At 41.4% G+C, this 24,571-nt stretch overlaps 4 protein-coding genes across 10 annotated transcripts in view; 2 read left to right on the forward strand and 2 right to left on the reverse strand.

Annotated features, from left to right (window-relative positions):
- The window catches only part of txlng (taxilin gamma), a 7,896-nt gene extending 764 nt beyond the window's left edge, over positions 1-7,132 (forward strand). Inside the window, exons 2-10 of one of the 5 annotated variants that reach the window (XM_083559644.1) lie at positions 370-482; positions 2,252-2,501; positions 2,731-2,822; positions 2,930-3,100; positions 3,183-3,377; positions 4,105-4,224; positions 4,369-4,536; positions 4,632-4,727; positions 4,945-7,132. In XM_083559644.1, the coding sequence (XP_083415770.1) occupies positions 370-482; positions 2,252-2,501; positions 2,731-2,822; positions 2,930-3,100; positions 3,183-3,377; positions 4,105-4,224; positions 4,369-4,536; positions 4,632-4,727; positions 4,945-5,262 (1,523 nt within the window). In that variant the 3' untranslated portion in view covers positions 5,263-7,132. Of the gene's footprint in view, positions 102-369; positions 483-2,251; positions 2,502-2,730; positions 2,823-2,929; positions 3,101-3,182; positions 3,378-4,104; positions 4,225-4,368; positions 4,537-4,631; positions 4,728-4,944 lie in introns of all 5 variants that reach the window. The other 4 variants (XM_083559645.1, XM_083559647.1, XM_083559648.1 and 1 more) reach the window with 4 other exon arrangements.
- Positions 7,133-7,304: 172 nt separating this feature from the next.
- Positions 7,305-12,344, reverse strand: rbbp7 (RB binding protein 7, chromatin remodeling factor). Of its 2 annotated transcripts, none has more exons than XM_083559652.1 (12): positions 12,200-12,344; positions 11,054-11,198; positions 10,754-10,899; positions 10,121-10,294; positions 9,925-10,040; positions 9,670-9,830; positions 8,743-8,869; positions 8,566-8,643; positions 8,221-8,297; positions 8,036-8,093; positions 7,842-7,952; positions 7,305-7,760 (listed from the first exon to the last, which is right to left on the reverse strand). In XM_083559652.1, the coding sequence occupies exons 1-12, from the start codon at positions 12,213-12,215 to the stop codon at positions 7,692-7,694; spliced, it is 1,278 nt and encodes a 425-aa protein (XP_083415778.1). In that variant the 5' UTR covers positions 12,216-12,344; the 3' UTR covers positions 7,305-7,691. The 2 variants fall into 2 exon arrangements, with proteins under 2 accessions (XP_083415778.1, XP_083415777.1); XM_083559651.1 differs by having other exon boundaries at positions 10,121-10,285; positions 10,742-10,899.
- A 38-nt stretch (positions 12,345-12,382) lies between these two features.
- Positions 12,383-16,589, forward strand: zrsr2 (zinc finger (CCCH type), RNA-binding motif and serine/arginine rich 2; the record flags this gene model as incomplete). The annotated part of the gene is made up of 11 exons (XM_083559643.1): positions 12,383-12,621; positions 12,746-12,822; positions 12,936-12,999; positions 13,110-13,224; positions 13,304-13,390; positions 14,504-14,542; positions 14,631-14,746; positions 14,832-15,045; positions 15,125-15,180; positions 15,258-15,367; positions 15,680-16,589. The coding sequence occupies 11 exons, from the start codon at positions 12,383-12,385 to the stop codon at positions 16,507-16,509; spliced, it is 1,947 nt and encodes a 648-aa protein (XP_083415769.1). The 3' UTR covers positions 16,510-16,589.
- Positions 16,590-16,914: 325 nt separating this feature from the next.
- ap1s2 (adaptor related protein complex 1 subunit sigma 2) lies at positions 16,915-21,138 on the reverse strand. 2 transcript variants are annotated; one of them, XM_083559654.1, is made up of 5 exons: positions 19,622-21,138; positions 18,933-19,563; positions 18,741-18,849; positions 18,492-18,629; positions 16,915-18,057 (listed from the first exon to the last, which is right to left on the reverse strand). In XM_083559654.1, the coding sequence occupies exons 2-5, from the start codon at positions 19,109-19,111 to the stop codon at positions 18,010-18,012; spliced, it is 474 nt and encodes a 157-aa protein (XP_083415780.1). In that variant the 5' UTR covers positions 19,112-19,563; positions 19,622-21,138; the 3' UTR covers positions 16,915-18,009. The 2 variants fall into 2 exon arrangements, with proteins under 2 accessions (XP_083415780.1, XP_083415779.1); XM_083559653.1 differs by having other exon boundaries at positions 18,933-19,111; positions 20,806-21,097.
- Between the last annotated feature and the right edge of the window lie 3,433 nt (positions 21,139-24,571).

Here is a 24,571-nt window from a genome sequence, read left to right on the forward strand (position 1 = left end):
TACGCACCTGGGTCAGGGTGGTTAGCTAGCTAGCTGACTAGCTTTGGGTACTGATTTGTTTCTCCATAAAGTTTGGTAGCAGATTTTTTCGATATAAACAGGTATGTTAGGTTTTATTCTACTTCAGGATGATTTATCTAGCATTTTAATGTGCTATTTATTTGACATATATTTAAATATATAGTTCATATTTTACTCCGACACTGTGGGTTCAGTCCTGAGGTAAAGTTTGGTATCACATGAACATGTTCTAACCCGGTATATTAAGCGTTCACAATACCGGCCAACACAATTACTGCAGAAATGTGTTTTATATATTTAGAACAGTATTTTGTGAACACTTGTTCATTATTATTTTATATTTCAAAGTTTTTCTTGTTCTCGCGCGCACCTCGTCGGTCAGCGAGCTGCTGCCGGTCAGCACTAGGACCCGGGAGAGTAACGCCGCACACGTGCGTGAGGAGTGGAATACACAGCGTGGTGTATGTATATATGCGTGTGTGTGTGTGTGTGTGTATATATTGCATATTTTATATATTATATATACATTGCGTATAATATATAGATATATTGCATATGGAGTGGTGTCTTTTGGTGCTGCTGTCCAGCACGTGGTTATTCTCCTCCTCCACCGCTGGGGACTGATCAGTTCATGGCTCCTGACAGCTGTCTAACTGTAACCAGGTTCCTAATGTTCCCCTGCATGTATCAACGCATAAAGACCCTTCAAAAACCTCAAACACTGTTCTACAATAGTCTCATCTCATCTGAAAATAAGTGGGAGGTGAAAGCTCATTGATTATGATGTTGGACTTCTGATCAGAAGGCCATGAGTTTAAATCTCAGCACAACACACTGCCGCTGCTGGGACCCTGAGCAACCCTCACCTGCTCAATTTTATAAATTAGAATTCTAAGTTCACGTAATTGTAAAATACGGTATACGTAGGACATTCTAAACCCCTCAAAACGATGAGACAGCGTTTTTTAAAATACCAAACTCTGTAAACACATTAATAATAAATCATACTATGTATGGACAAGCAATTAACAGGTTTAATTACGGAAAAATGAAGGAAAATGCTTAGCGTGACAATGCAATGAAACAGCTTTTTTAAAAGAAGAAACTGCTTGTTTGTATATAGTATGCTTTATTGTTAGTGTTTACTGATTTTGGTCCTTTAAGCCACATTAAGCTTATTAGAATGATTTTAAAAAAGAAAAAGGCTTTAATGACTTCTAATGAATAAATAGATATGATACAGTGCCTTGCTTGGATCCTGACTGTCTGATCACTAACCCTTAACCCTAACCACAAGCCACCACTGCATGCTCTGTATGAAGTACCTTGTATGACCAAAGGTTTGACACCTAACCATTACATTTTGCTTATTAGTGGGGTTGATGTCAGGGCTCTGTGATTCAGGACACTCGAGTTCCTGCTTTGTTATACAGGTATACTGTCATGCTGGAACAGGTCTGAGCCTCCTAGCTTCACTGAAAGAGACATTGTAACGCTATTCCATGCATACATCCTATAGAGGTGTGCTTTGAACTTTGTGCCTTTTTTTTTTTTTTTTTTTTTTTTTTTTTTTTTTTTTTTTTGGCGAAAAGAATTTTTTATATTTTTCGAATAGGGTGAAGGATTAGAGTCAAAGTCAAGTTCTTCTCATGTATTCACAGACATGTTGAGTAAAGAATGAAATCGCTGCGTTTATATTGAAACAGCAGCAGAGAATAGATACAATACACTAGGGATGCGTGGTATACCGACTGGAAAAATCCTGGTATATATTACATTTCAAAACCGTACAATATCATAATTTTGCTGATTTCGGTATAAGATTCGCTGCTGGTCCGAAATTCAGTGCATCCCAAATTGCTGCCAAACCAGTAAACTTGACAAAAATATATATATTTTTCCAACATCAAAATGTTCCCTGTTTGGGTTGCTATGTTTTTACAGATCGATAAATTCTTTAAGGTATTAGTATATCTTTATTTATATTATTTTTTTAATTCACTTATGGCTGGTTATTTGCCACTTATGGTATGGATTTGTATCTATACTAAGGTATTACATTCAAGCCAAAACTATGGTACCGAGCCATACTTATATACACAATGCAAAGCAAAAGGACAGTAGAGTCAAGACGGTGGATAATCAATGAATTACCACTGCAGTACACAGTACAGTAACATCATAGATGATCAACCAAGATGCTCTGTGGTTTTCTTGTCTCCTCCATCAGTACGCGGCTAATATGATGGAGACGACCGGTGTGTGCGGGATGGAAGCAGCCACACGTGGCCTTGTCGAGGGTAGCAGTTCCCCTCCAGCTAGTGTGACCCCTTCTCAAGGTGAGTTTGGCGGTCTGATTAATACCTGCTGCAACGAAGCGGTAAGAGGAGAGACCCCCGGTAGAGAAGATTGCCGGCTTGACCCCCTCGAAGGAGAACTGGACTCGAGCAGTGATCAGAACAAGGACAAAAATATGTTTGGTGGGTTTTTTTTATTTTATTTTAGGTTGATTACTTACAAGTGCGCTAATTTTTTTATCAAAACAAAGTGAGTTGATTTGCTTTGTTTTTAATTAGAGATCAGATTTTAGTTATTTTCTAGCAGCTGAATAGGGCAGGGTAAAAGTTTTGAGATTTCTAAGTTACGCAAATATTTTGATGCCCATGAAATACTTCCTGTACTTTATTTTGCACTTTTAAATTCCTACAGGAAAAGAGGTGCTGTTACTGATGCAAGCTCTTCACACTTTAGTCACACCAGAGGAGAAACTTGCTGCTCTTTGCAAAAAGTATGCTGACCTGGTAAGTATCTGTTTTTCAGAGCTATTCGTGTGTTCTGCTTGCGCAATAACAAAACCACAAATATAGTAATCTGCTAAAAACGTAACAGAATCTGATTGATCCGACAGCTAGAAGACAGCCGCAACATACAGAAGCAAGTAAAGGTTATGCAGAAGAAGCAGACGCAGGTCCTGAAAGAGAAGATCCATCTTCAGAGCGAACACAGCAAGGCTATTCTGGCTCGCAGCAAGCTGGAAAGCCTTTGCAGGGAACTACAGCGGCACAACAAGACCCTGAAGGTGCGAGATCGTTCCTGTCCTGGTTATGAAACCATATATAAGTTCTCTACACCATCCCTGTTTTTTTTTCTTTATTCAATAGGAGGAGAACGCACAGCGCTTCAGAGAATACGAAGAGAGGCGCAAGGAGGCCACGCTTCATTTTCAGATGACCCTTAATGAGATCGAAACGCAGATGGAGCAGCACAACTTCCACAACACCAAGCTGAGGCAGGAGAACATGGAGCTGGCTGAGAAACTCAAGAAGCTCATTGAGCAGTATGAGCTACGGGAGGAGGTGAGGAACACTCCCAGGTCCAGTCAGGAAAATGTTTAAATGGTTCCTGTTGGTATGTAAAAAAGTCAACTAGTTAGAAAATAAAGAAATTTAAAAACCTGTCTTGACTGGACTGTCCAAGGGTATTAAAAGGAGGAGATTAAACATGTGTATCTTATCTCATCCTAAAAAAATACATTTATAGTTTATATACAATTATAATGTATAAATATAATATAAAAGTTACATATAATATTATGCACATGCAGGTATGCATGATTTATTTCTCTTATGCAAGTTGGCAATTTCTGAATTATGAAGTCCCCAGTACGTGTTCCTGTTACTGGTTGCCATATTAACATCATTGGCTGGCGCAACCTAGTGTTCCAGTTTTACTCGCCATACTGTGTCACCGTTTATTTAAAATAAAAAAAACAGCTGACTATAAAACGGCTCGTCTCTGTGTTACCCTGAAGCTCTGCACGGGGTTTCTGCAGGTTTCAGAGTCACATTTAAGACCATTAAGGATAACATATACCATGACATAAAAAAATAAAATAAAAAATCAGCAATTAAGGTGGCGTTACATGGACTTCAGTAACAAACCAGACCTAGAACAGCAAAAGTAAGACTTTCAAGGGCAAAATTTTCGATTTTTACTTTTTTTTTTTTTTTTTTTTTTTTTAAGTCTACAGTTGTTATTAAAGTGTTTTATAACAGCGTGTCTGAATATAACATTTCCTTTCAGCACATCGATAAGGTGTTCAAGCACAAGGAGCTACAGCAGCAGCTGGTGGACGCAAACCTTCAGCGGACAGCTGAGCTGATCAGAGAGGTGGAAGAGAAGCAACAGAGGGAGCGAGAACGTGTAAGTAGCTCCAACATGAAACCTGGGGTTGTGAAAAGCATTAAATCCAGTGGCGGTTGCAGTTTGTGTGGAAAATGATGTACCTGAATATATATCTAAGTGTTGAGGGATTTTACAATCACGTTATCTTTGTTCCAACTTCAGCTCCTGAAAGATGCCACAGAATCGAGACACAAATGTGAGCTGATGAAGGAGCAGGAGCTTCAGCTGAAGCAGCAGCTTACTCTTTACATGGACAAATTCGAAGAGTTCCAGACGACCCTCGCCAAGAGCAACGAAGTGTTCACCTCCTTCAGACAGGAAATGGAGAAGGTCTGTGGCGTTCTTCTGACGCTCAGAGTTTACTCAAGCGGAACAGAAATTCGTTACTGATTACTCCATTACTTTCTTTCTTCCATTCTACACAGATGACCAAGAAAATCAAGAAGCTGGAGAAGGAGACCACTCTTTGGAGGACCAAATGGGAGACTAACAACCAGACCCTACTGCAGATGGCTGAAGAGGTGAGAATAATGACTAGTTTTAGTAGTGAAAGTATGAGCAGGTCCGTAGAACACCACCATCTAGGATCTGGAACTGGCAGAATAGCTGGTGATGTATATAGAATAAACAATGATCGCTTACAGAATGAAGAATAATGAATTTGTTTTTGTTAACACACTTCTGGATCAGTAGAATAACATCGGAACAGTAAACGTGTCTATTAACCCAATTTTTTAGAAAACGGTGCGAGACAAACAGTACAAGGCTCTCCAAGGGAAACTGGAGCGTCTGGAAAAGCTGTGCAGAGCCCTGCAGAAGGAACGCAACGATCTGAGCCAGAAGCTCGGAGCCCTCCAGGGCCCAGCAAAAGATCCACAAGAGGAAGGGACGGGGCCTCCGGATCCCCAACCAGAAGAAGCTCTCCTCCCGCCTGCGAATGTAGTGACGGATGGAGAAGTAGCGAGAGAAATGGAATGTTTGCTCCCTGAGACAGAGAGGACGACGCAACAACCGCACACCAAGGAATCAACCAGAGAGCATCTTAATAACGACTGAGCCAGACCCTTTTGAGGGACGATGAATTTTTTTTTTTTTGTGGAGGTATATATTTTTGTGTAAGTCAATAATTAAAGCAAACAAACATCATTAGTATGAAAACGGCTCTGTACACCGGTGATTGGCTTTGTGATGAGCACTTTCTACTCGCCTTTTTCTATGTGTATTTTTTATTATTTTTTTCCCTTAGGAAACGAGTGATGCGGTCTGACCGCGGCTGTTTTTAGGTTTTGTTTAGGTTCCACCAAACCCCGACCCCCCACTAACACGTGCTCCGGTTTTTTTTTCCGATCGAACGTAAGCTCTCGGACCTGCCGTCTAAGGTTGAAATAAATGCTTTTCGAATGTAGTGATATCCTGAATAAGTGATAACCTTCTGTAGTAACTAATTACCTGTGCAGTCAGGTTTAAACGGATGGTTCACCCCGAACGACAACACAAAGGTCTGATTCGTTATTCCATTTAATTACACATTTAAAATCTTAAATTCCTGGTTTAATGTTATTTTTTCCCCTGATACTTTTCTGCCTGTATCTTTTCTGACGTGGGATCCTCAGAATTAAGGGCTACGTTTGATTTATCAGGGCTGCTATTGAACACAGAATGGGATTGGTTCGTTCATTGACATTCCCACTAAGACTTGTTTACATAGACATCTAAAGGTACAGTCAGATTTCTGATACATGGGAGACGGCTTTTTTTTTTCTTCTCCCTTTCGTACAAGTCATGACAATTGTTTTGCAGAAATGATTGAATTCCCTATTCAGATTGAAAAAAAAAAAAAAAAAAAAACATTTAGACACATTGAGAAATAAAAACGGACCACCTCGAGCTTCTGAATGCTTCGTAAGTTTGATCAAATAAATAGGGCGACAAATCTTCGGTATAATCGTCCAAATAAATGCAATGGTGAAAACCTTTTTTTTTTTTTTTTTTCATAGAATGTGAAATGCTGTGCAGCTGTTTGAGAAATTTCATTCTCTGTTAATGAAACCGTCAGTATGAATGCTTTGTTTTAGCTGTCTTTAGTGATGCGCTCGGCGTTATATCCCGGGAATTCGCTCACCGTTGCTCTCAAAAGAGGCCTTGATATCTTTGATACTTGCTCAGAAACAATGAATGTTTTATGCCCCTCTTCCCCCAGAAGCAGCTGTTTCGATGATAAAATGTGAACACGGTCGCACTTAAACCACACTATGTGAAAGTCTCATGGTGGAATTATGCGAAGTTTATACGACAAGTGGGCTTTAAATTTCATACAGTCGCTAAACGGGAAGACAGGGTGATTAAGAATGTCCCCTCAGGTCTATATAGAGCCACACACACCAACATTCCAGTACTTTTACACATTACTTGTTAACTGGATCCCTTTTTATCTGCACACATGACCACTGCAAAAACTAAGAAGGGCAACTTGAGCCATCCAGCCATTAAAATAAAAACTAAACCCCACACATGAAGCGCTGAGAATAAATCTAAAGCAGCTGGACCTTCATCAGCCTCAGAGGTTAGGAAAGATTTTGTTACACCACTGACTGATCATTTTGCTTGAAATTGTTCTATTTGTTTTAAGATAAAATGTTCCTGGTTTGTATTTTCTGACTCCTAATTTATAACCCAGCACATTACAAGGTCGGTTTGGTGTTCTGGTACTGTTCCCAGTCTCTCATTGACTTTGCTGTTGCCCCAGTTTGAATCTCAGGTTATGCAAGAAATCTACCTCCACAGGCAAAACCAACTGTGAAAGAGGCTAAAGGCAGCGATTTGCTATGTTTGTCGCGCCCCCCCCCCCACCTACGCAGTGTCCCGTTCCGAGACCGAAAGCTATTGTAGCCATGTTTTACTTTTCAATAAAATGTTTTGTAGATTTTTCAGTCTCATCGTGGTTTTATTTATTTTACAAATCGATTTCTGCCGGTCTAAGGAACTCCACAGGGATGAGAAACGCATGCTTATAGCGGCGACGTTAACGTAGAACGCAAGAGATCGGTTCTGAATGACGAGAACAATCTCGCTTTTCTGGGTACAAAATAAACAAGTGATTAAAAGGCATTACAAAAGTTTTATTGCGATTATCATTAGGTTTATGCACAAAAAGTATAAAGGGCTGAAAGTTGTTTCCGTGCATGGGGGAGGGGCGCAGGGAAACACGATTGACAGCAAGTGCATACTCGAAGTAACAGACGTTCTCCCGCACCACACCGCGCGTCTCAGGATGATCCACGCGACCCAACTGTTGCCTTTTCAGGAAATGCTTTACACATCGTTAGTTCGGCGAGTACACAAAAATAAGAAACGCTGAGTAATACTTGAGGATAAAGAGAGACCGGTAACGTATGCGGTTTCCCGATCCGTCCCAAGTGATTGCGAGCGAATGTATCTTTGTAATGAAAGAACCGGAGTAATGAAGAAAGTCACGCTGGAAGCTGTTATGAGGCCTGGCTCTCAAGCTCTGAGGCAGGAGTGTCGGGCTCCTCGTCATTGTAGATGTTCTCAGCCTGAAACAGGAAACCAGAGTGTCATAAGACCGCTCTGTGGAAGTAGTATTAAAAATAACATAATAAAGCACCAGGACTGACCATTTGCCAGACTTGCATAATGTTATCTTCTGAAACGGAGCAGATCACCCAGGGCTCATTGGGATTCCAGGAGAAATCGGAAATCTTCGCCGTATGCCCGCCGTGAATAAACTGTCAGGGTTACAGATCCAAAAAGTTCCAAAAAGGCTCAAGAAATCTAGAAAACCAACCCAAAAACAAAACCGTAGGCTTACCAGCAATTCTGGAGGTCCGTCTTCAGCATCTTCGGCAGACTGTTCCTCTCCGATTTTACTGTAAACACAAACCCAAACTCAGGACTGCGAGGACGTGCTTTTTGAGGTTAATCACAGTCTTATGTGTTCGAGACTAAACATCCAGCACCACTTTAATACTAAAAGACACAATGGTGTTGGTTCACCTCAGGTCCCAGACGTTGAGTCGCCGGTCTGTTCCACTGGAGGCCAAGATCGTCTCGTTATGAGGAGACCACTGAACCTGCAGCAAGAAATATACTGTTAAACACATTTGCCATTCATCAGAGTGAAAATGCAGATCTGTTGAAAAGAATCTCAGCTCACTAACACTGCCAAGTTCCTTTCACAGTTGACTGCAGAAAACTGTAGTGTTAATGCTACCTTGATGATATCTGAGTTTTTTCTCTTTAAACCTGAAACCTATGGCTACAGACAATTTTTTTTTTATGCTGGTAAATTCTCATGAATGCAGCCACTATGGCTTCGTAACACTGCTCAGGATCTGTTACCTGGAATATTTCATCCTTGTGTGACTCGAAAGAGTGAAGCTTCAGCTTGAGGTTGCGCAGATCCCACAGGGCTACAGTCTGTAAAAAATAAACACATGCATTTAGGTCTAAAGTCTGCACGTGCATGATGTGTATGATCAACAAATTTTAAAACATAATAAAGATTTTTGTGAAGACCTTATCTGCAGAGCCGGTTGCTAGGATGAACTCGCTGTAGGGGTTGAAGGACAAGCAGTTGACTTCAGCAGTGTGAGCGTCCACCGAGTGACTGGGCTTAGCTGTGTTGTTGGATCTCGTGTCCCAGCTGTTGAGGAAAAATTGCGAATTCTCATTTCATCATAGAGGATCTCCAGACTTATGGACGACTTTCAAATAATGACCAAGGTAGTGGGACGTCCGTGTCATACATGCGGCTGATTAAGTCTAAGGGATTCATTTTGCACTGCTATTTTATATATAAACAAGTGAATATTATAATTTTTTTCAATCCTTTTTTAATTAAACTTAAAAATGCAGTAAAGGTGGTAATGATGGTGTTTTATTTAGAATCAGTGCACAGTGAATGTACAGTGCTGTGAAAGTATTTAGTTTAAAAAAAAATGTATATTTTTCTATATTTGTCACTAAACAAATGTTTTTATCATCAGATTTTTATCAGAGTAAATACAAAATGCAGTTTTTAAATGATGATTTCATTTATTAAGGGGGGAAAAAGCTGTTCAAACCTACCTGGTCCTATATGCAAAAAACATTTCTGCAAAGAGCAGCAGGTCAAATTTAATTCAGTGATGTGAAAGATTCATTACCAGTAATCACAAATGCTTGATTGCAGTTGTTACTGCAAAGGGTGACACAACCAGTTATTAGGTTTAGGGGGCAATTACTTTTTCACCTAGGCCCAATTAGGTTTGAACAGCTTTTTCACCTTCATTAATGAATTCATCCTTACATCCATACTTTTTTCACAGCACTGTGTGTGTTGCTGAGCAGAAGGAAAGACAGATTCCCATTACAAGGCGGGTCAGAAGAACCATGGCTGGGCCAATAACGGTTCTTCTATCAAAAGTCCCATTGCTCCAACCTGGGTACTTTTTTCGTACTTACATCATAAGTTTCTGATCATCAGCCACTGAGCCGAAAAGCGACTCGTGCAGAAGGTGCCAGGACACATCCTCCACTACGGCAGTGTGGCCTGTGAAGATGGTCTTGGCATCTACGATCTTTCCTTCCTTTGGAGATCCGCTGATGTCCCATAGACAGATCGTCTGCATACACACACACACACACCAAAAAAAGCCCTCCTCAATCCATGTGAAACGAACCAGAAAGGTGTGTGTGCTTTATAGGTTCACAACTCACATGATCATCTGATGCACTGAGCAGGTTTCCACTCAGGTTGGGGTTCCAGGAAAGACCATAGCCCTCCTTCTGATGGCCTCTGAGCCTCAGGTCTGGACTGCATTCACCGCTGGGGTCTACAGAACGTAAGATTTTACTTATTTTGTATACTTTCTGGTATAAAAAAAAAAAAAAAAAAAAAGCAACACTGACTCACCTGGTTTGGACGGGTGTTTAGTGTAGTCAAAGACTAGCACATCGGATGTCGGGGTCTTTGTGGCGATGATGCAGGGGTTCTGTGGCATGTATCTCGCCCGGTTCACCTCACCCTCATGGTTGATCTTTATTTCAATCTCAATCTTTCCACTCACAGACCCAAAGCCTCCAAACTCTAGACAGATGGACAGATGGACGGATGGATGGATGGACGGATGGACGGATGGACGGATGGACGGATGGATGGATAGATAGATAGATAGATAGATAGATAGATAGATAGATAGATAGATAGATAGATAGATAGATAGATCAACAAACACTATATTTAATATCAAATAACCAATTCTTAAAAAAAAAAAAAAAAAAACACTGGTTCTACTTAGACATCAGAATATCAATAGTACCACCAGAACCCCTTTAATATTTATAGATCCACTCTTAGACCCTCCAGAGATCTCACTCAGTAATTCCTTGAACAACCAAATATCCAGGAGGAACTGTACCTGCTGAAAAAAACACACCGGAAAATCCAAAATTAAAAACATTGAAGAAGGAGCTTGCTTACAATAAATACTGTAATCTTGTTTTGAATTATCATTGTTAATAAAAAATAATAAACAATAAAACAAACCTCCTTTCTCGCTGTCGTAGTGAGAAGGGTCGAACTGAGCGTCGTCATTGGGGATCTGAACGCTGGCGATGACCAGGTGGTTCTGTTCATCCGAAGTGTGTGTTCCCAGAACAAGTCTGTGAACGGCGTAATCCTTTCCCTCCGGTCTGAACGAGAGATTAGACACGAATAACGGTCGTTTTAAAAGGCTTTAAAAAGAAACAATTCCAGCGTACACTGGGGCTGTGTCACAATTCAAATTGTCGCTCATTATTCCAAGCATTTAGAATGAAAGGGTCTTTTATTTACGATTGATTTTACCTGTTCACATCAGGTAACCACTGCACTGTTAGACTTGGCCACTCGAGAGCATGAGTCATGACCAAGTCGTAGAGAAAAGGCGTGTTTTTCTTCCATATTTTGTATTCTTCGTTTATAACCCGCTCCTCTACCGCATCATCGTACACTGAAAGAGAAAAAAGAAAGACCTCATTGTTAAGATTCCTGCTTATAAAACTGCTCCAAACAACAGATTAATGTATCGCTTCATCGTTTATTGATTCCTGGATGCTGTAATGAGAAAGCGGGAGAAGAAAAAAAATGCTGATATTCAGCAGAAAAGTATCCATTGATTTGGACAGGTCTCTCTCTTAGTACCCTTTCTGGTGAGACTCTGACATGTTGTGGTACTTTACATTCCAATGGAAAAGTAGAAAAACAGCAGAAAAGATCTTTGGTCTCTGGATTACATCACACCATATAAAGTAAGATAGTCATCTCTGTGTAGCTCAGCGAATCCTGTTCAGCTCAGAACCTTTGCATTGTGCATGATTGTGGTAATGTAGATCCAGCATAAGTTTGGTTGGTGTGGGGTTTCACACGTGCAGCTTGATTGATGGCCACCGCAGACACGCGATGAGCATCTTCCAACTTTTCCTTCTCAGTTCATGGATGAAATCCAGGCTCATAGAAAAGCCTGACCAGGTTGTATTGATTGGATATGGCGGCATAGTCTGCGCATGTGCGAGTTCATACAGTTATAAAAAAGAAACTTGATTACAAAGAAACACAATATGACCAAATAAAATGGGGAATGGGACCAAATATAACACCTGGTCACCCTAAACCACAGAATATAAACGACTTAATATAAATTGTGTATAATTAATTAATCTCAGCGCCATGGTTATGGTTCCCTCACTCTGACTAGAAGGACCGACTGATGCTAACATGCTAACATCATCCTTCCCTCAGCGTTCATGCTTAACGCTCTGTGAGGCGCTTGTTTATACACTTAATGCACACCAGGTTTTATTTTAAACGCCTTCAAAATGTGTCTGCTTTTATATCAGAAACAAAACTCGGACGTTGGTGTGCGTGTGTGTGTGCCTAAATAAAAAAAATCCGCCAAAATTGTTAGCCTGTTAGCCTTAGGCGCAGAAAGCAAACAAAGCGCACGAGCTTTACCTTCTTTGTCCGCCATTTTCCCGAGTTTTCCAAATTGAGCTTCAGAAGAAATTCGGGTGTATATAAAAACTGAAAAACAGTCTGACTGATCCGCTCATTCAATGAAATCTAATCACTCGAGTCAGTTGAACTTTTTCCCCCCCGGGGTTCGATCTCCCCGACGCGCCAAAAGAGAAAACGCGCATGCGCAACTGGTACGCCATTAAAGCGCGTCTGTGTGTGATGTCGTCATTCTGCGCGACGCAACTATCCTGTCCGAAGAACTGTGAGGGTCCATGGCTAGCGCGATGTGCTAACATGTTATCCGCGACTGATCCGTGTTGTGATCCGACCAGTGATCACCAGGTTCCCGATCAGAATTCCGTTCTGCACTCTGAGATCCCGGACGAAGTGGCAGAAATCCCACAAACTGCAACACTCAGGTGACAGGGATCCGCGTGTGCACTAGCCATCATCATACTCACTATTAACAGTAAACAGTAGAGCTTTTGGACGTAGCGTCTACCTAAATAATCTTATATAATAGTCTAATATGTTCTTTTCTAGTGGTAAACAGAGAAGGGCCTTTCTGAAAAGGCAAAGAAGAAAAAGAAAACGTCAGGCTCTTGCTCAACTCAGAGAAGGTGGCAGTATGCGTTCTCTTCCAAACCATGTCTACTTAATGTATGCTGTTTACTTACATATTCAAATAAATCCAAACAATTGTATAAAGTCGAATGCTACTGATCCTGTGCAGGGGCTGATCGGTTTGAAATCGACAAAGAAAAAGGTGATGATGAACATGAAGATGAAGAGCAGAGGTACACGTTTTGTCAAAGCTTGGAATGATGATCTGCCTCCCTGCTCATGATTCCTTCATCATTGAACTCATGACTGTTTTTTTTTTCTTCCCTTTTTCCAATGAAAACAGAGAGCAAGACCTTTTACACCAGGAATGGCTGGAGAGAGAGAGAGTCGCTCAAGAGGAATTCAGGCTGAGGAAAGAGAAAGAAGAGGCTGCCCAAAAGAAAAAGGAGGACGAAGAGGTGACATCGAGAGTCTGAAAAAATAAACCCTTTATTTTCTGTAGTTATAATATGTTAAATCTTATTTTGTTTTATGCAGAGGAGGATCAAGGAGGAATGGGAGGAGCAGCAGAGGAAGGAACGAGAGCTACAGGAGCAGAAACAGCAGAAGAAGAGAGACAGAGAGGTGAAACCTGCATTTGGAGGATAAAGTCAAAGAGGCTGATTTCTACATATCCTCTCATTCTCAGCTTTCACCTGCAACCCAGTTCCCGGGTTTATTAGATATTTTATACATACACTTATCCTGTGCCTTGTTTATGCTTTTCGCTTAAGTATTCACACACACCTTTAGCTTTTCCACCTGTGGTAGTGTTACAGCCTGGAATTTAAATTGAATCTGGATCATATGTCAGGAATCTACACAAAATAATATTGCAAAAAAAAGTCTTACATTTCTATTTTGAAGAACTTTGGTTCCTTGGGTTTCTAGAATAGATGTTCTTACCAAAGGTTGACTTCATGACAATTTAAGGCAGATGTGCACATCTCAGTGAGTTTCTCCATGCTAGCAAGTTCTACAATTTTCAAGGATTCTTTTGACTATTTTATTTTTTTCTGACTTTGAACCAGTGGTGAAGCGTGACTTAGTACCAGAATATACTGATAACGATAGAGTTCACATGTAGATGGTTGAAACTCCGGGATCAGGGACGGAAATGGAATCCGAGGTCTTGCTGATTAGCCACAAAAAATACAAAGAGCTGCTTAATCTATTGCAAGCTTTAGACAAAACTTGGAACACCTCTTGGACCAAACAAATCAATCTGGCAACCTCAAACTGAGTGTCTTTCCCACTCTCGGAATGCACCTTCTTCTGGTTTGGAATTAAACCGAATAGAATATGGAAAGGGGTGGAAGTCTTTTGCACAAGTAGCAGGAGCCAGAACCTTCGAAATTTCCAGAATCAGCTTTAGGTGTAATGAAGAGCTACGTTTATGACCATCTGTACACTCTGTAAGCTTTCTGGGTCTTTTTACTTTGTTTTTGATTGTGACGAATAAATTCCTTAACGAAGATACACATAAAAGAAAGAGGGACAGGCCTGTGGGCATCTTCATCTGAAGACAACGTATCTTTTGATTAATTATATCTTTTTTTCTTCTTTTTTTTTTTGCCACCCTCATGCTCAATGTGCTTCCTACGTGTTTTCTAAGCATCTTAACTAACACTTACAGACACCAGCAGCTGACTGAAGAGCTTTTTGATGAGTTGTACTGTGTTTTTGCACCATTTATAGGAAGCTGTACAGAAACTCTTGGATCAAGCTGAAAGCCAGGTATCCACGAACGCTGCAAAAATATTCACAGCAATAATCACTTACACGCTACGGGTTTGTTATTATTATTTTCTTGCATGGTTTACAGTTGGAAAATGGAGGTTCTTGGAAAAACCCAGACGCCCCTGTGGATTATGGGACGGAAAAGGACAGGGCGAACTGCCCCTTTTTCATTAAAACTGGAGCTTGCCGATTCGGAGACAGGTAGGAGCAGTTAAGCAGGTGAATTCTTCTCAAGAGAACGAAAATCTCTTCCCATTCGTTCCATCTTTTGATCTTTCTCCATCAGGTGCTCCCGTAAACACGATCACCCATCGTCGAGTAGCACACTGATGATTCGCGGTATGTTTGTGACCTACGCGATGGAACAGAGCAGACGTGACGACTACGACACAGACGCTGGTCTTGAGTACAGCGAGGATGATATGAGGCAGCAGTACCTCGACTTCTACGAGGACGTTCTTCCAGAATTCAGAAGCGCGGGCAAAGTGGTGCAGTTCAAGGTAATGAAAACTTGAGTGGAACGTCTATATAAACCACAGAAGGCCTAGAGGTTTGAAACAGTCTCCGGTGTCGTTTCAGGTGAGCTGCAACTTCGAGCCGCATTTAAGAGGCAACGTTTATGTGCAGTTCAACACGTAAGTAATTATTAGGCTTTGACACAGGGTACGGGTTAAAACGCATTTCGATGACTCTTATTTGTGTGTGTGTGTAGAGAAGAGCAATGCAAAGAGGCTTTTATGATGTTTAATGGACGCTGGTACGCAGGGAGGCAACTGCAGTGCGAGTTCTGTCCTGTGACCAGGTGGAAAACGGCAATATGTGGTAAGAATTCGTTTTAATTTGTGGCAGAAGAAACGGATCTGTTCAGATAGTTCGCATTTTAAATGACAGCTGTAGATTGGGTGATGGGAACGGGAACTGATTACAGAATGGATGTTGTATTTATATCACAAATGCACGTGCACTACAGTGAAATCGTGCAAAAGCTGAGAAAAAGCACAGAAAATTTCCTTTTTCTAATTTTTTTAAAAATAAAAAATACTGTAATTCTGTATTTTTAATTTAATAGACTTTACTGACTTTTCAGCAGGTTTAAAATCCCACTCTGGTTTTTAAACATTTTTTTTTTTTTAGGACTTTTTGACAGGCGTAAGTGTCCGAAAGGGAAACACTGCAACTTCCTCCACGTGTTTCAAAACCCTGGTAATGAATTTTGGGAGGCTGACCGTGACCTTCATTTGCCCTCTGAACATGGTGGAAGTCTTAGCAGACGCCACCAGGGATGGTCACAGCGCAGCCACAGCCCCGGACAGTCTCGCAACAGGCAGAGTGACTGGAGAAGTGAGAGGCACAGCTACAGTTCAAGGCGGAGCCGCAGCAGAGAGAGGCGGAGCCGTAGCAGAAGTCGAGAGAGTTGGAGAGAAGGTCATTCTCTGAGAAGGGAGAAGCGTTCCTTAAACGGGCGAGACAGGAGAAGCGGGAGCCGTGAGAGACGCAGATCAGGGAGCCGAGGCAGAGAAGCACATTCTCAGCATTTGCATGAAGACTCAAGAACAAGGTCTTGCAGAAGATCGGAGTCCGGCGTCTCTGAAGAGCGACCGAAAAGTACGAGGAAGAGTAAAAGGGGCGAGAGCAAAAGCCCAAATCCTGGCGACGATCCCTCGGGAGACGCGAACACGTCCTCACGTCACCGCAAGCGCTCGAAAAAGAGCAAGAAGAAGAAAAAGAGCAAAAAGAAACAAAAGAGGAAGAGGAGCAAATCCCGCAGTGTCAGCTCTTCAGCAGCTTCTGGGGTAGGGTCAGACGATGACGAGACACCAAATAATGATGAGAAACAAAAAGCAGAAAAGGATGGACTGGATGCTACGGGTAGCGAAATCCTCGTCTCGCTCCAGGATAGTGAGGAAATGAAATCAGGTTCACCTGAAGGCCCTCAGACTGCTGCTGAAACGAGCCCTGATTAGCGGTTGTGTTTGTTTGTTTCAACAAAACTCTGTTCTTATCTGTTTTGAGCTGTAAATAAACCTGGTTAATAATTTCCAAACTTTGTGTTTTATCATATTTATTTACATCTCCAACATTGATTTCTAGACATCTTCTATCCATTAAAGCAGCTGGATCAAAGATCTAATCACAAGTTTGAGTTTTAATAAGAGATGTGTAATTAATAGAGCAACACAAATTAGAAATTCAGTCCTGTAATTGGATCTTAAGAGTTTTTTTAGCATGAGACGTGACTGTAAACGTACATGTAGACAATGTAGTCTTCGTCTTGTGTGTCTGCCTGGAGTGCTGGAGTCAAAACATCAAGTCATTGTCACAACATTGCATTTTATTTTGAAGGACCTTCATTTTTTTTTTGAGAGAGAGAAAGAGAAAGAGAAAGGCAGTGAACCACAGTGTTATCTAGAAAATACTGATAAAAACCATAAAGGAGAAAATCTTTGGTATTGAAAATAAAATGCAACCTTTACCGAGGTTTATGAAGTGGCCAGGCTAATACGGGATACGACAATCCAGGACGAATAGCGCTCATATTTCTGTCTTTTTTTATTCTTAAAGTTTAGTGTTCAGTCGCGATAAACGTGCCACGTTTAGCAGCGGAAAAGAAGCAGGAGCAAAAGTGTGTGAGCGAAGTTTTCCATTTATATGAGGAATTATTCAACAAGTCACGTAGACAAAACGCCGGTAGACGTGCCATCGATCATATAATCTACACTATATGAACAAAAGTATAGGGACACCTGACTTTTTCCAGACATATGTTCTTCATTCCCAAACTTGGAGGCACACAATTGTGTAGGACGTCTTTGGATGCTGTAGCATGAAGTTTTCCATTCACTCAAACTAGGAGACTTGCATGACAATGCTCCTGTGCATAAAGCCAGCTCCATGAAGATCTGATTTACATGGGTTGGAAGATCTCCTGCTATAGAGCTCAAACCCTATATTGTGATGAATGTGAATGCTGACTGCACCCCAGGCCCCCCTCACCTCCCCTTCATCAGTAGGAACATCATGCCAGAAAAGTGGAGGTTACTATAACAGCAAATTGGTTCTGGTACAAATCAGGTGTCCACAAACTTTTGGCCGTGTATCTTTCCCACATATTAATTAAATCTAGAAACTGAAGCTGAGATTTTTATAACCCAGTTGTGAGTGTGTATCTTAAGGCAGCGAAGGACATAAAGTGAGGTCGTGGAAACAATCGGCACGTCATAACGCCGCGGAGTCGGTGCTCCGGATCCGGATTTTTTGTTGTTGGAAATATAGCGCGTGTTTATACTGAAGGCAAGTAAAAATGGATTGAATAAAGTATAAAGAACAAAAGTTGCATATCTTCTCTAAACCCGGATACTGTGGTTGTGTGACTTCTAGAAGAGATCGACACACACATATACTGAAAAGGCAGAAAATGAGAATGAGGTGGTGCTTTTTCTTTTTTTTTTTTTTTTGTAGAAGTTTTATGTGAGTCCAATCTCCTCCAGGACACTGCGTGGTGTTTCTGCTTCCTGGAAAAGATGTAAAATTATGAATAATTAAAAAAATAATAATAGATAGCCACACAAAAAGTCACACCCAAAAGTATGCAAACACACAATTTGTATGCTTTACGACTCTTTTCTCAACAGAACTAAGAAAATCAGTGTACCAGCAGGAAAACGCTCCAGTATACAAAGCGATCCATGAAAGCACGCTCTGAGAAGGCATGAGAAAAAGAAGAGTGTCCTTCACAGAGCCCTGACCTCCTCAACCCTGATCTCACTAAGGCTTTTATTATCTAAATGATCACAAACTATCATAGCTACACCCCAAACTCTATCGTAAAGCCTCCCTGAAGAGTGGAGTAACTCTGCATTAATACCAAGAACATTTGGGCATCATGGTCAAGTGTCCACACACTTTTGGCCCCCCAGTGCCCACATATTGAAGCTTTTCCCCTCACCTCTTGGAGCATATCTGCCTGCTCGATGGCCTTCAGGACAATCTTTTTCGACGTCTCCTGAGCTTCTCCGCCCAGGATAAACTCATCCAAGATGTAGTATGCCTTCTCAAAGTTGAAGATGATGTCCAGCTCACACACCTGGAGTAAAATATAAAAGAAAAGGGTATACAGAGATATAAAAAAAAATACATATAATATATATATATATATATATATAAATATATAGAAAGGACCCAGAGCGAGACTCACACTGCCGAAATATTTGTCCAGCAGCTCGACGTATCTATGGATGATCTCCAGGGTTATCAGTTCATTCTCTTGGTCTTCCACAGCGCAGCAGAAATACAGACTGGCGTATCTGGAATGAAATCAAAGACCCTGTTAACGTATTTCACCAAGTGCACATTCTGTAGCTTCTGGTTAAAAACGAAAAGCTTTTACCTCTTATAGACGATTTTTAAGTCTCTCCACTCCAGAAAGCTGCACATTTTGGGTTTGCGAGCCAACACCATCTGGATGACCTCGCGGGAGATCTTCTTCTTTTGCAGGTCGGAAATCGGCACGTACCACTTCTGCAGGCGCAGCTTTCCCTGCCGGCTGAACAGCAGCATGAACTGCATCTATGGAAGGGGAATAAATTCACAGGGAGTTTCCTCGTGGTCAAGTCCAGCATGTGTCTTCATTCATCATGACCAATCTTCATGAGTGTATTTTTCCAATATTACAATGTCAATCAATGTTTTTAGATTACATTTGGATGTATTGAGCTTCTTCCCTAAAACAAGCTTTTCTGAGGTGCTTTAGACAGTTGATGTTCTACTTCTTCCAGTTTGGTTCTCAGTGTCGTTGGGTTCTCTGGAGAATCCCCAAAGGTTCCTGACGGTGTTCTAGTTTGTGTTAATAAACCTGACAACAAGGTATAAGGTTATATTTGTTATATTGGTTATATTATTTCCAAATTATGTTCATTTTAATTTGTTCCTGCATCTAAACGTCTGTAAATCTTCAGTTTTCCACCAGGAATCAATAAAGGTGATCAACTAAAAAATGCATTTCAGTGACTAAAGCAATTCTGAATAGCCAGAAGGATTATTTCAATATAACAGGGTGGCATACGAACAAAAGGTTACTAATGGATTCGTTTTAATTGTTGCCATAGTAACAGCTCATAGCTTTTTCTAATACACCGCTGATGAGAACGTCCAAGGGCGATTTAACTCATCAATCCATACGATGGCCAGTGAATGAAGACACTTCATGAAGACACTTCACGCTCACGAAGATCTTTTCTGCTCCTTACGATCCTGTAATGGTGTCTGACCATTTACCTTGAATACCTTCAAGACTTCCTCCCTCAGTTGAAGGCAAAATTCAAAGCTCATGGAGATCATTGAGGGCTAGAAATCTCAATGTCAAAACTGCCTGGGATGGCGTTGTTGCAGAAGTTCCTGAAGCAATTCCGAATCCCAAAAACCCATGTGCACAGCAACATGGCTGGGATGTAAACGCTTCTGAATGCGTTTCTCCATTTCCTTGAAGCTCTTCTTGATAAACTGAAGGAAGAACCTGCTCGGAGGGACGAGGCAAAAGATTGCATTGAGATATACTGGACTTTGAAGGACAATCTAACGAGAACATGATGGAAGAGGTGATGTGCGGGGGGATTCTCGTTTTCCGAATCCGGTGTGCTCGGTGTTATAAACACGGTAAGGATAAATCCTCAATGTTGATCAGTTCATACGGGGTTTTTTTAGACTTTATGTGAACGAAAAGAACAAAATAAATCATTTTTTAATAGAAATTTCGATTTTTTTTAAATAATATTCTGGCTTCAAAAATCTAAGTTCAAAAGGGATTCATAGGAAGTAATGCCTTATAGTTGGGAGGAAACCTGAAAGACTTTAAGGAGGAAATAAGACTTATTTGTGATACATTATGGAGACTTGAGCACCTGGAGGAACCCTGGGCTTTGTGAAGCCCCTCAGTCCCACAGCCACTCCCTCAGACATGATACACCTCGTTTACACACAATGTCCAACAGTTTTTCTGCGCCTGTTGTTTATTAAAATAAACACAACACTTCATAATAATAATAAAAAATAATAATTTGGTCTTTATAGGAGCAGAGAGTCTCGGTTTCACATCCCTCAGCTTTCAGCTAGCAAACAATTCACAAGAGCTAAATCTTCCTCACTTTCTTTCTTTCTTTCTTTCTTTCTTTCTTTCTCTCTCTCTCTTTATGTCTCTCTGGTTAATTAAAGCAACCTTTGTCTATTTGTAACCGAATAAACCCCGTTCTAATCAGTAACTTTACCGTAAAATGATGCAGAGGATCTGTAGACACGGAGGGCTGGTTAGCAAACACCGCTAGCGTTCCAGCTGCACAGGGAGCCGCGTCCCGTTACTCCGCTCCTCAGCGCACTTTCCACTCCATCGGGAGGAAAACGTCTATTGGCTGAGACTCTCATCGCGGAGAAACCCCATTGGACGAGGTGAAAAACGCACACAGTGTGGATTAGTGTGAGAATTTTTGACATCCGATTGTAAAAAAATAATGAATACCTATTTTGGGAAAGAAATTGCTAATTGAATTAAAATTTTAAAAGCGATTCAACAGCAGTAAACAGTAGGGTTTTTTTTCGGAGTCGTTGCGATTCGTATAACAGACACTAGATGTCGCATTAGACACGTCTATCTTAGAGCAGCATTGAAAAGCGGCTAATGTGTGCAGTTCTCTCGCCGGGCGCGGTGGCGCGTGCCTGTAATCCAAGCTACTGGGAGGCTGAGGCTGGTGGATCGCTTGAGTTCAGGGGTTCTGGACTGCAGTGGACTATGTCGATCGGGTGTCCGCACTAAGCTCGGTATCGATATGGTGCTCCTGAGGGAGCTCGGGACCACCAGGTCGCCTAAGGAGGGGTGAACCGGCCCAGGTCGGGAACGGAGCAGGTCAAAGCCCCCGTGCCGATCAGTAGTGGGATCGCGCCTGTGAATAGACACTGCAGTGTAGCCTGGGCGATACAGCGGGACTCAGTCTTTTACTCTCACTTTATACTACACAACATCATCCAGCTCTCCTTTTATTCTTTCATTCTCTCATCCTTAATACACTCATCTAACACCCTACATCAACACGCTTTAAACATTGTACACTTACACACTCAGCACAAACATCACCTACAAAACACCACAAACCATCAGCAACCATTTACACACCAAACTCACACCTTTTTCTTTAACTTTTACCCATTTCATGGATTTTATAACACGAGCTGTCCAGCAGCAGAACACCGCCTCCTACAGCAACAACAGCCAAAATACAACAATATAGTCCAAAACAAAAAGTCATGGCCAGTAGGAGGCGCAATTGGATACACATTTGATTTTTTATTTATTTATTAAATAAATAATAAGCATCAATAAGCGTTTTACACACTGCTATTATAGTGAAACATGCATTTATAGATGATATAGAAATAATAATCTTTTACCAAAGGCATTTAAATATTTATAAATTACATCATACATCATTTCTAGCAGAACGACATTAACTTCATAAAATGACCCTGGGTTTTCCCTGCACTTTTTTAATTTGGCTGTTGCTCCTCTAGGAGGCGGTGTTCTGCTGCTGGACAGCTCGTGTTATAAAATCCATGAAATGGGTAAAAGTTAAAGAAAAAGGTGTGAGTTTGGTGTGTAAATAGTTGCTGATGGTTTGTGGTGTTTTGTAGGTGATGTTTGTGGTGAGTGTGTAAGTGTACGGTGTTTAAAGCGTGTTGATGTAGAGTGTAAAATGAGTGTATTGAGGATGAGAAGATGAGAGAATGAGAGAATAAAAGGAGAGCTGGATGATGTTGTGTAGTATAAAGTGAGAGTAAAAGACTGAGTCCCGCTGTATCGCCCAGGCTACACTGCAGTGTCTATTCACAGGCGCGATCCCACTACTGATCGGCACGGGGGCTTTGACCTGCTCCGTTCCCGACCTGGGCCGGTTCACCCCTCCTTAGGCGACCTGGTGGTCCCGAGCTCCCTCAGGAGCACCATATCGATACCGAGCTTAGTGCGGACACCCGATCGACATAGTCCACTGCAGTCCAGAACCCCTGAACTCAAGCGATCCGCCAACCTCAGCCTCCCAGTAGCTTGGATTACAGGCACGCGCCACCGCGCCCGGCAAGAGACGTGCACACATTAGCCGCTTTTCAATACTGTTCTAAGATCCTGCCCTCTAGCGGACACTACAGACACTACACCGGTATTCATTTCGCTCTCTCTGCTCTGGAGTTTATCACATTCAAAAGATCTAAAATCGAACATTTTTCCTTTATAAATAAATATATATTGATATTTGTCTTCAGTGTGCGACTAACCGGGTCTGGATTCTTGGCCTCAAAAAAGTGGCACGTAGCTTTTATATTACTAAAGTTCACAGGTTCTGAATTAAAAAATGAAATGCTAAAACCATTTCATTTTTTTTTTGCCTAGCAAACAATATTTTATTACAGCAGCCATTTGTGGCTTGTTATATAATGTTTACTTTTACTGATAGAAGTCTGAGTCCTGCTGTATTGTTCAGGCTGCACAGCAGTGATCAGGATGAACCAATGTGATTGTTAGTAAAATGTGCAGACAAAAATAAAAAACAGGACCCCTGTGGACGTTATATGCAAAATATATTTATTTATAAAGGAAACATATTAGATTTGAGATCTTTTGAATGTGATAAACCCCAGAGCAGAGAGAGGGAAATGAATACCGGTGTAGTGTCTGTAGTGTCCGCTAGAGGGCAGTATCTCAGAGCAGTATTGAAAAGCGGCGGATGTGTGCACTTCTCTCGCCGGGCGCGGTGGCGCGTGCCTGTAATCCAAGCTACTGGGAGGCTGAGGCTGGCGGATCGCTTGAGTTCAGGGGTTCTGGACTGCAGTGGACTATGTCGATCGGGTGTCCGCACTAAGCTCGGTATCGATATGGTGCTCCTGAGGGAGCTCGGGACCACCAGGTCGCCTAAGGAGGGGTGAACCGGCCCAGGTCGGGAACGGAGCAGGTCAAAGCCCCCGTGCCGATCAGTAGTGGGATCGCGCCTGTGAATAGACACTGCAGTGTAGCCTGGGCGATACAGCGGGACTCAGTCTTTTACTCTCACTTTATACTACACAACATCATCCAGCTCTCCTTTTATTCTTTCATTCTCTCATCCTTAATACACTCATCTAACACCCTACATCAACACGCTTTAAACATTGTACACTTACACACTCAGCACAAACATCACCTACAAAACACCACAAACCATCAGCAACCATTTACACACCAAACTCACACCTTTTTCTTTAACTTTTACCCATTTCATGGATTTTATAACACGAGCTGTCCAGCAGCAGTACACCGCCTCCTACAGCAACAACAGCCAAAATACAACATTATAGTCCAAAACAAAAAGTCATGGCCAGTAGGAGGCGCAAATGATACACATTTATTTATTTATTTATTTATTTATTTATTTATTTATTTATTTATTTATTTATTTATTTATTTATTTTTAATAAATAATAAGCAGTGTTTTGCACACTGCTATTATACTGAAACATCCATTTATAGATTATATAGAAATATTTGATATTTTACTAAAGGAATCTAAATATTTATGAATTACATCATACATAATTTCTAGCAGAATCATCGACATTAACCTCATAAAATGACTGGGTTTTCCCTGCATTTTTGTAATTTTTTTTCTGTGTTGAGGTGTTGATGTAGAGTGTAAGATGAGTGTATTAAGGATGAGAAGATGAGAGAATGAGAGAATGAAAGAATAAAAGAAGAGCTGGATGATGTTGTGTAGTATAAAGTGAGAGTAAAAGACTGAGTCCCGCTGTATCGCCCAGGCTACACTGCAGTGTCTATTCACAGGCGCGATCCCACTACTGATCGGCACGGGGGCTTTGACCTGCTCCGTTCCCGACCTGGGCCGGTTCACCCCTCCTTAGGCGACCTGGTGGTCCCGAGCTCCCTCAGGAGCACCATATCGATACCGAGCTTAGTGCGGACACCCGATCGACATAGTCCACTGCAGTCCAGAACCC

The sequence above is a fragment of the Silurus aristotelis genome, assembly GCF_946808225.1.
Source record: "Silurus aristotelis genome assembly, chromosome: 13".
In the NCBI taxonomy this organism is placed as follows: Eukaryota; Metazoa; Chordata; class Actinopteri; order Siluriformes; family Siluridae; genus Silurus; species Silurus aristotelis.

Excerpts from the sequence above, each read along its gene's own strand:
- rbbp7 (XM_083559651.1), bottom strand. Across the intron at positions 8,870-9,669 it reads GATGATCAGAAACTTATGAT|CTGGGACACGAGATCCAACA; the intron begins GTAAGTACGAAA and ends TTTCCTCAACAG. Across the intron at positions 7,953-8,035 it reads ACGGACCTCCAGAATTGCTG|TTTATTCACGGCGGGCATAC; the intron begins GTAAGCCTACGG and ends TAACCCTGACAG.
- ap1s2 (XM_083559654.1), bottom strand. The coding sequence starts at position 19,111 with ATGCAGTTCATGCTGCTGTTCAGCCGGCAGGGAAAGCTGCGCCTGCAG. Across the intron at positions 18,630-18,740 it reads TGGACAAATATTTCGGCAGT|GTGTGTGAGCTGGACATCAT; the intron begins GTGAGTCTCGCT and ends ATTTTACTCCAG. Across the intron at positions 18,058-18,491 it reads AGGCAGATATGCTCCAAGAG|GAAGCAGAAACACCACGCAG; the intron begins GTGAGGGGAAAA and ends CATCTTTTCCAG.